The 10,019-nt window shown below is 37.8% G+C and overlaps 1 protein-coding gene across 2 annotated transcripts in view; it reads left to right on the top strand.

The window, feature by feature from the left end:
* Window positions 1-10,019, top strand: part of LOC131168511 (chloride channel protein CLC-f) — a 107,172-nt gene that overhangs the window by 38,748 nt on the left and 58,405 nt on the right. For both annotated transcript variants that reach the window (XR_009140319.1, XM_058128003.1), the window contains exon 3: window positions 1,659-1,853. Coding sequence is in view for 1 of the 2 variants with exons in the window: in XM_058128003.1 (XP_057983986.1) it covers window positions 1,659-1,853 (195 nt within the window). In the remaining variant the exon portion in view is untranslated. The remainder of the gene's footprint in view (window positions 1-1,658; window positions 1,854-10,019) is intronic.

Raw genomic sequence — 10,019 nt, forward strand, 5'->3', positions numbered from 1 at the left:
ACTCTAGCATTCCTTTAAAACCAAAGTGTCCACAAAGTGGAAAAAACGTGCAAATCTGGAAATTTCTCCTATTTTTTCCAAAATTCACTGCTAAGACTCATGGACATTCTGTGGAACAGTGCAGAAATAAATGACAGTCTCATTCTCCTTAGGGCGCATCATTCTAACATCTGGCCTAAGAACCTTATAAGGTCTCCTAGCCTGAAGCAAGTCATTCGAATTAGTCCTGTTAAGAACTAAAGTCCAAATGAAATCTTGAATCTTAAAAGGGACTTTAGCATCGCAACCAACTTTATCCAGGGAGAATGGACTGTGATTTAGATATTTTGTTAGATGAATGAAAAAAGACGCTGCAATCCTCAAGGCGCTCATCCACCTCCCACATTGAGAAGTCCCATGATAAAGAAATCCCAAATTGGAGCTTACACCTTCCCATTTGTTGCCTTCAAGCCTATGATGTGACGAAGATTACCAGTTTCCAAATTCCAACTCATGGAAACGTGACTCTGAATGCCCTACAAAAGATGGCTAGCTTGACACAATCTTTAGCCAGTTCCTCACACTTGTAACTTGAATGAATGGTTCTCCAAATTCTTTCATCGACATGGAACTTGATTCTACATCCACTTATGCTAAGTGACCATCTTAGTGATAGTTTCCTACATTGTTCATGTGCACTTTCATCCCTCACTGCTGAGACTTTAATCCTGTAAACTAGTTAAGCTTTATCTACATAATTTGAAACTCTAGGATCTACTCCACATTTTCATTATCCTAGTGGTGTATCATGCTCCTTTCAGAGTCCTGCTTACGTGCTAGTGTTTGAACTCAAACTCAAGTGCGCATTTCTAACACAAATGTGATGTTCACTTTTGAACTCTTATTTAATTGTCCTCTCTCTGCTTTCTTTCTTTCTTCTTGTTGTTCTTCTTTCTCCCCAATAAATTTCATTGTCTATCAAACAAAAAAAATTATAATGTTAAAAATTTAAATGCAAAAATTATTAAATTAGTAAGAAAGAAAGGGCTAAACTGCTTTTTAAATGTCATTTTATGTCATCATCTTGTGTCATTGAAACCCAATCAAACTGGAAAGAATATTTGAATCGAAGAATTCTGGAGAAGTTGCTAGAATATCACTTTACCTAAAATCTTAAGCTCTTAGGTTGTTGGCCAACAATGTATATCAAGCTTTAATACTCCCCCGCACATGCAGCCAACAACATGCGGAGAGAGAAACAAACGATAGATAACACCCATTACAGTGAATACAATAATTTTTTCAAAACACCACATAATAAATGCGGGCAACGAGACCAGAATCCAGGGCCTTCTGGCAACCATCTCTGATATCACATTAAAATACCACTTTACCTAAAAGCTTAAGCTGTTAGTTTGTGGGCCAACAATGTATATCAAGCTTTAATAGTTGTGAAATGCTTTGCTTCCCATACTGGTACAGAAACTACTTTTATAATTTCATTACATGGAAATCTTGAAATGCTTTGGGTAAAACACTTTAGGATTGCCCAAAACTTTGAAGTTGGAACCATGATAAGGATGATATGCATGTTGTTGTGTATACTTTCTTTTTATACATTTTGACTCCAATATTTTTTGACACATCGTTTCCATTCTTTTCTTCCCTTTTTGTTTCAGGGTTTAATGCTGCAGTTGCTGGTTGTTTCTTTGCTATTGAAACAGTGTTAAGGCCCCTTCAAGCAGAAAACTCACCCCCATTTACTACTGCAATGATAATATTGGCATCTGTGATTTCTTCAACCGTATCAAATGTTTTACTTGGGGAGAGACCAGCATTTACGGTGCCCACATATGAATTGAAATCTGCTGCTGGTAGTTATCTTATTCTTGTCTTTGATTATTTATTTATTTTGGACAATAAAAAGATAAATCTTCCTTGTTAATGGTTATTTAGTCATTTATCATTATTGTTATGTGTTAGAGTTATGTTAGTAAATGTGAGTTAGTAAGGGTATTATTGTCATTGGTATTGTACTTGGCATATATTATAAATAGAGGGAGAGACCTATCATTGTAGTTAGGTCTTCCATTTTCCCCAATTATTCAACAGTATGAGAGCATGATTCTGAAACCTAAACCATAATTGTTACAACCAACATTGAAACCAAAGCCTAAAACCTTAAAACCGCTGCATGTCTCATAGAAGAATTTCCAGCAACACCATAGCCCTAGAAAACAGCCAGCAGCTGCTGGAAGTCAGACCAGTCGTTGGAAATTTCCTGGGCGACACTGCCAGTCCAGGAACATAAATTCTACTATTGATTTTGCAAAAACAACACCATAGTCACCCACAGACACTGCTGATCTGCCCCCTGCTGAAATCCTATCTCTAAGTAGTGCTCCATGGTTCCTCACGCACTGGTCGAAGGCTGCCAGGGCCAACCTCATGTGCCAGTGCGTGAAGCTACTTTCAGGCATGTTTTTGGGCTGCATTCATCCAGCAGTGCTCGAATCCCTCTATAAACATATTAATGGAGTTCTTTGTGATGTTTTTTTGTCCAAAGATCTCACCTTTTTAATTGCTCGTGTGCGGCACCCAAGGAATGGTTTTTTGATGCTTCGGGAAGCTGTTTGTCAATGGTTATTGAGTTTATTGGGTCTGAAACAGTGGGATTTGCTGTGTTTTTGATTCAATGTTCTAATTCCTTAGACCAAAATATCAAGTTGTTGAGCATGTGTTTTGCTCGAAGATCCAATCTTTGTTTTTGACCATGCACTGGTAATCCATTAGTTGTCGTTTGGTGTTAGTAAAGGCCATTAGTGACTCTCTTGGAGCAGTGGTAGTGTTCATAAGCCGTTTTGTGAGGCCTTGGCAGAGTTATATAAGTTTGTTGGTGATTTGTCCATGGTAGTTTCGGTGGTTCGCCTCTCCCACTTGTTCCAGTGCTGTGTGTTGGTTTCTTGGGGCTATTTTTGAGTTTCTTGGTGCTGTGGCAGCCTTGTACTGATTTACTCGTGACTCATTTATGGTAGGTTACCTTGTTCATGGTTGGTCTGATTGTTCCAACAATTAATCTTGTTATCATTGGTCTAAGCTTTTGATTGTTGGGATGGAGTTTGCAAATCCCAAAAGTATGGTTCCCTCATTAGTCACTTGTTTGAGTGAACGGCATACTATGACTGTATCAGAGGAGGATTATTCAAGGTTTCTATACTATCAATTGTCTTAACAAGTATCTTATGACATTGCTTTTTTTTTGCGCAGAAAGGTAATCCTATGGTCTATATGTCATTTAGTATTTTTCCCACTTGTCCTTGGATTATCAATTTTGCTGCCACTAACAATATAATAGGTGCAACCAACTTATTTTCTGCCCTCTAGCATCCAAAAAATCTACCTCAAGTTACCTTTGTTGATGGCTCCACTATTTCTGTTAAGGGGTAGGAACAACAAATCCTACTCCTCCCATCTCTCTTTCTTCTGTTTTATACATTCTTAATTCCTTTTCAATCTCATGCCAATCAGTAAAGTTTATAAAGTCACTAAATTGTTTTGTCACTTTCTTTTCTAATTTTGTGGTTATTCAGAATTTGAAGACGAGAAAGACAATTGGCGCAGGACGTGAGGCTCTCATGGGATTTACTACTTTGAGTTGCTTTCTCCTCCCATTGCCTGCACAACCACAACTACACCACTTTAAATCCATTATCGCCTCGGTCATCCGTCCTAAGATTAGTTGAAATAGCTTGTTCCTACATTAAGTTTTGTGTCTAGTCTTGAGTGTGAGTCTTGTTAAATGGGAAATTACCATCTTGTTACCTTTGCTTCTCCAGTACCTTTGCTTCTCCAGTCGACAAATGGGTAGATAGTCCTTTCATGTTTGTCCATTCTGAAGTTTGGGGTTCGAGTCGTCTCATGTCTAAGTTGGGGTTTTGGTACTTTGTTACACTTGTTGATGGCTACTCTAGGATGACTTGGTTGTATTTAATGAAAATCGTTCTGAGTTGTTTAATATCTTTTGTGCCTTCTGTTCTTAGATAAAGACTTCAATTTGATCTGCTAGTCAAGATAATTAGTAATGATAATGCTAAGGAGTACTTCAGTACCCAATTCACAATCTATATGACTAATTCTGGTATGATCCATCAATCTTCTTGTGTCCACACTTCACAACAAAATGTAGTTGCAAATTAAAAAAACTGACATATTCTTGAAGTCACTTGTACCCTATTATATCAAATGATTGTCCCCAAAATTTTTTGGAATGATGCTCTACTCAAAACTTGCTCCTCATCAATTAAATGCCATCCTCTATCCTTGGTGGTGAAATTTCATATTATTTAGTTATCTTCCCTAAGGCTCCTTTGTTCTCCCTTCCTCCTCTTATATTCGGCTATGTGTCCTTTGTCCATCAGTTAACTCTAGGAACATATAAGTTGGATTCTTATGCTATCAAATGTATTTTTTTGGGCTATTCGGATACTCAAAAAGGATACTATGTTATAACCCTATTTTACATCGATTCTTTGTCTTGCTAGTGTCACCTTTTTTTAGTCAGCAACATACTACTCTAATTCCTTGAGTTTTGTTGACCTTGATGAATCCCTTTCTCTGCATTTCTTTCCATATCCTAAACTATTATCTGTGCCCAATCCTCCTACACCTTCATCTAGTTTGAGTCATTCTCATCCCATGGATCATCCCAATTTGTAGGTCTACACACAACGACCCAAGGAGGAGAGCCTCTTCTTGCTTCTACTACTACGCCTTTAGTTCCCTGGTCAGATGATCTTATTTCCTATGATGTTGATCCTCTTATAGCTGTTCGGAAAGGTAAATGAACTTTTACCCAACATTCGATCTCTAATTTTGTTTGTTATGATTTCTTGTCACCCCCGTATTATTGTTTCGTTAGTACTTTGTCTTTTATTGCTTTTCCAAAATCTATTTCTAAGCCCTATCCCATTTTGGGTGGGGGATTGTAATAGTTGAAGATGCATGCACTACATGTTAATGATACTTGGGATTTGGTACCTCTTCCTTCTGATAAGTCTATGGTTGGTTGTTGTTGGGTGTACAATGTGAAAGTCAATCCTAATGGTTCTGTGGCTCGTTTGAAGGCTTGGCTTGTTGCTAAGGGATATACTCAGGTGCACAATTTGGATTATTCAAATACATTCTCTCCATTTGCTAAACTTGCGTCAGTACGCTTGTTCCTCTCTTTAGCCTCTACTTGTCATTGACCTCTACATTAGTTAGATGTGAAGAATGCTTTCTTACATGGTGATCTTCATAAGGAGGTGTATAATGAGCAACCATTGGGGTATGTTGCTCAAGGAGAGTTAGGCTCAGTGTGTTAGCTTAAGAAATCTTTATATGGATCAAAACAATATCCCTAAGCATGGTTTGGCCGATTTTGTGATGTAGTACTTGAGTTTGGCCTCCGATTGTATGCAGTATGTAGATCACTCTGTATTTTATCGTCATACTTAATCTAGGAGGATTTTGCTTATTTTGTATGTGGATGACAATGTGATCACTAGAGACAATGATCGAGGTATCCAGGACCTAAAGCTTTTCCTATAGAGTAAGTTTCAAACCAAGGACTTAGGGATGTTGAAGTACTTCTCGAGGATAGAAGAATCGAGATCTCGTACGGGAATTGTCTTGTCATAGAGGAAGTATGTTCTTGATCTTTTAGATGAGACGAGCTGTTGGGATCCAAAACTGTTGATACACCCATGGATCTCTATAGTAATTTAATGCTAGGTATGGGTGATTTGTTGCCTAACCCATGATGATAATTGGAGACTTGGTTGAAAGTTGAATTATTTTACAACCACTCGACCTGATATATCCTTTGCAACGAGTGTTGTAAGTCAGTTTCTTGATTCCCCGAGAACAAGTTATTGGGATGTAGTAATTTGCATTTTGAGGTATCTTAAAGGTGCACTAGAGAGAGGTCTCTTATATCAGGATATACCGATGGAGATTTGGCTGGATCGCCTATCGACCGAAGATGCACAATCGGGTACTGTATCGTTGTAGGTGGTATTTTAGTGTCTTGGAAAAGTAAGAAACAAATTATGTTAACCAAGTCAAGTGGTAAGTTAGAGTATAAGGCTATGACGCACACTGCATGTGAACTTGTTTGGTTGAAGAACATGTTGAAAGAACTAGGTTCTCCATATTCTCAGCCTATGGAGTTGATGTCTGATAATTGAGCTGCTATTGATATTGTCTCTAACCCGGTCTTCCATGAGTAGACAAAGCACATTGAAGTTGATTGCCACTTTATTTGGGAGAAACTTGTACAGAAGTTCATTACAATCACTTATATGAAGTATGAGTTACAAGTTACAACTTGCTGATTTGTTCACTAAAGCCTTGGGAGGTGCTCATGTGAAATTAATTTGTAACAAGCTAGGAGCATATGATATATATATGCTCTAACTTGAGGGGGAGTGTTAATGGTTGTTTAGTCATCTAGCAAACTTAAAGTGTTCAACAACTTATGATGGATTAGTTCTTTGTTAGGTTTTCTTCTTTGGCTTTTTTTGTTTGTTTGGTTTTTTATTTATTTGAGGACCGCTGGTCCTCTTCTTAGTTTGTAATTTTCTTTTAGTTCTTTCTTAGTAATTTTGTTTTGCTGTAAAAAAAAGCCTACAAGATTCCTTTACACTTAGATTGCATGTGGAATGACAAATGAACCATGCATAACACCATTACAGGAAATAATATTTTTTCTAGAAAATACACAAAAAACGTAGGCAATAAGAATATAACCCCAAATATCCTGTTAATAATGGCTGTGATACCATGTTAGGTTAAATTTACCTAAAAATTTAAGGTGTTAGGTAGGTTGTGGGCCAACAATGCATATTAAACCATAATATCATTATTTGTTTATTTTTTATTTTTGGCATATTGCAGAAGCCCTTAGGAACAAGTTCGAATAATTGCACTTAATAAAAAAATTTGAACCTATTCTTGAGAAAGTGCAAGGCAAAGTTGCTCAGTGGAATATTGACTAATGAAACTCAATAGGTAAAAACCAAGCTTATCCAAACTATATAGTATCCTTCTTGTGCCATGCACACAACTAAGCCTCTAGAGTCTTTTTATTTTTTTGACAAGAGAAAATTTTATTGACAAAGCAGAATGCAAATACAAGGGAAGGAGGATGAAATAACCTCCAAAAAACAACATGAGAAGTGCAAACAATACAAAGAAATAAAGCTGGAGCTTGCCCTCCAATCTCTTTGAAGGTTGGATAGATATTTTCCCTATGAAAAATCGAAAGAAAGAGCCCAAAAAGACTCCAAATATTTCTCAACTGGTTTTGTCTAGGCCTGTGTCTGATCCTTCTCCTATTTATTAGAGTCTAGAAAGGTTAGGTGGGCTCTTGTGCCTTTTAGGTTTTAAAATATGTGTGCAGATTGTAAGTATTTTCTATCATTTGGTGAGGATTCTTGGAACAAGGAAGTTGATGGGGGCTGGGAGGGTTTTATGTTTTTGACTCATGAGAAAGCTTAAAAAGCTTACGGTTGTGTTGAGAGGTGGAATGTGGAGGTTTTTGAAGACAATAGAACTAAGAAAATAGTATTTTGGATTTGTTGGATAGGAAAGAGGAGGAAGGGATGCTTTTGATGGATGAGGAGGTTAAGAGCGTGGGTTTAATTAATTAGTAGAGGCTATTTTTAGAGAAGTGAGGAGTTGGAGACAAAAGACTTAAAGTAAAATTGGGGTAGGGAGGGCGATTGTAATTCTAAACTTTTTCATAGTTTGGGTAATGGTTAGAGAAGGAGTGTTACTAGGGAGTTAGAGGTGAGGGAGGGAGATATTATTTTTGATCTCAATATGATAGTTGTCATAGGCCAAATATTTCACACCGTGTGAAGGGTTGTGCGACATTAGCTGAAGCACTCTTTTTTAACTTAACTAGTCAACCTAAGATTTTCGCGGTTTACCATAGAAACACATTCTCAACAATTGAATGAGAGTAAGCAAAAGCAGCGAGTAACTCTTGAAAAATATCAAGCAAGCAGTGAACATTGAAGCAACGCAATTCATTAACAACACTTTGCTAAGCAATGTGTGTTTAGTGAGGGAGGCAAGTAGGCTATAAACATGTTTAACAAATGCTAGTGAGATTTACACAATTGATGAACACTCACTTTTCCTTAAAGTGCTTTATGTGTTATTTTAGCTCTGGCACTAGGAAATATCAAATTGTTTGAGGAGTCATACTACTATCCTTTTACACTAAGTGTTACGCCTACCCAAAGCATAAAATTTGTACTACTATTTAAATGATGGTAACCCCCTCTTATGCACACAAGACAAGTGGTCATAGGCAAGCATTATGCCCCGAACAAGCTTGGCTCGTGACACTCTCCCCCATTAATGTGGTTGACGTCCTCATAGACTTTGCTTCTAGCTAATTTCAACTTTGTCCATGAGTGATTGCATGTATTCGACCGAAATTAGTTGATTTCTTCGTCTCCAAGGCCTTTCCAATTTACTTAGAACTTGTGTTGCTTCTTCCTTGATGATGTGAATTCTCTGTTTACAAGGATGGTTTCAACTTTTCTTCTATCTGGTTGTGCTATCTATAATGGTGCTTTGGTTGACCGACTTCTGCTTGGATCTTCAATGTCGGCGTTGAAATGGCTTTAGGTAGCTGACATGAAACATTGGATGCGCTTTCATCCAAGTTGATGGATCAACCTGGTAAAAGGCCTTCCCGACTTTAGCCAAGATGGGAATTGGTCTTTAATGTGGGAAAACGTGTTTAATGACTTGTATTCTATACGTGTATAGTTAGCTATTTTAGGAAATTTTGTAACAACCTGTATTCCTAGAATTAGGCTGATTTGGTTAGTTTCCTATTCTTTTAGAATATCCCTTAAATCATGGGATCTGATATAACTTAGTTAATTTTCCTTTTCTGCTGCTGGGGTTGATGTTTATAGCTAACGTTTTGTGTATTATTCGAATGGATGAAGAAAATTCTTCCACGAAGTGTTTCTCAGTTTGTGTCATGGTATTAGAGCCTAAAGCTCTTTTCTGGGATTAAAAACCTCTTCACACAGGCCTTCATTGCCGAGACCATACCGCTGCTTCTTTGTACCCTGTTTTACCATGTTTTTTTACTTCAGAAACATAGTATTTTTGCGCTTTTTCTGTTCAGCCTTCATTGCTGAAATTTCTTAGAGCAGTTTCCGGTCTTATTTCTACCTTTGCCAGCCTTCATTGATGGTGGTTTCTATTACGAGTGATCGACCTTAATCGCCAAGAGATCATTGTTTGTGAAGAACGTCGGAGGTTGCAGAGATGACCGCTACAACACAATCGGAGGAGATTGTTCGATCCCAACAACCCGGGGAATTGCAAAATATCCAGGCAGCATATAGGCTGAATGGAAAAAACTACCTCAAATGGTCTCAAATTGTCTGCGCCGTGCTGAAGGGAAAGGGAAAGATCAGCCATCTCATGGGTGTGGGGCTGAAACCAGGAGATCTTCGTTTTGAAGCATGGGTTGAAGAAGATTCCATGATTCTGGCGTGGCTGTGGAATTCTATGATTCCTGAGATTAGTGACACATGTATGTTCTTGGCTATTGCCAAGGATATTTGGGATGCAATTCAACAGACATATTCAAAAGCTAGAGATGCGGCTCAAGTATATGAGGTGAAGGTGAAGACGATTGCAGCAAAACAAGGGAGAAAATTTGTTACTGAATATGCCAACCAATTGAAATCTTTGTGGCAAGAATTTGATTATTATAGAATGATAAAAACCAAGTGTCCTAAAGATGCCGCTGTTCTAAAGGATTTCATCAAGCAAGATAGAGTCTATGATTTTCTTGTTGGGTTTAATCCAGAATTTGATCAAGTGAGGATTCAAATTCTCGGCAAGCAGGAAGTTCCGTGTTTTAATGAGGTGGTAGCACTGATTCAAGGCGAGGAAAGCAAAAGAGGTCTGATGCTTGAACCACAGAACATGGACAACTCGGCTATGGTGGCTACTGGTGG

Source organism: Malania oleifera, chromosome 1, assembly GCF_029873635.1.
Source record: "Malania oleifera isolate guangnan ecotype guangnan chromosome 1, ASM2987363v1, whole genome shotgun sequence".
NCBI lineage: Eukaryota > Viridiplantae > Streptophyta > Magnoliopsida > Santalales > Ximeniaceae > Malania > Malania oleifera.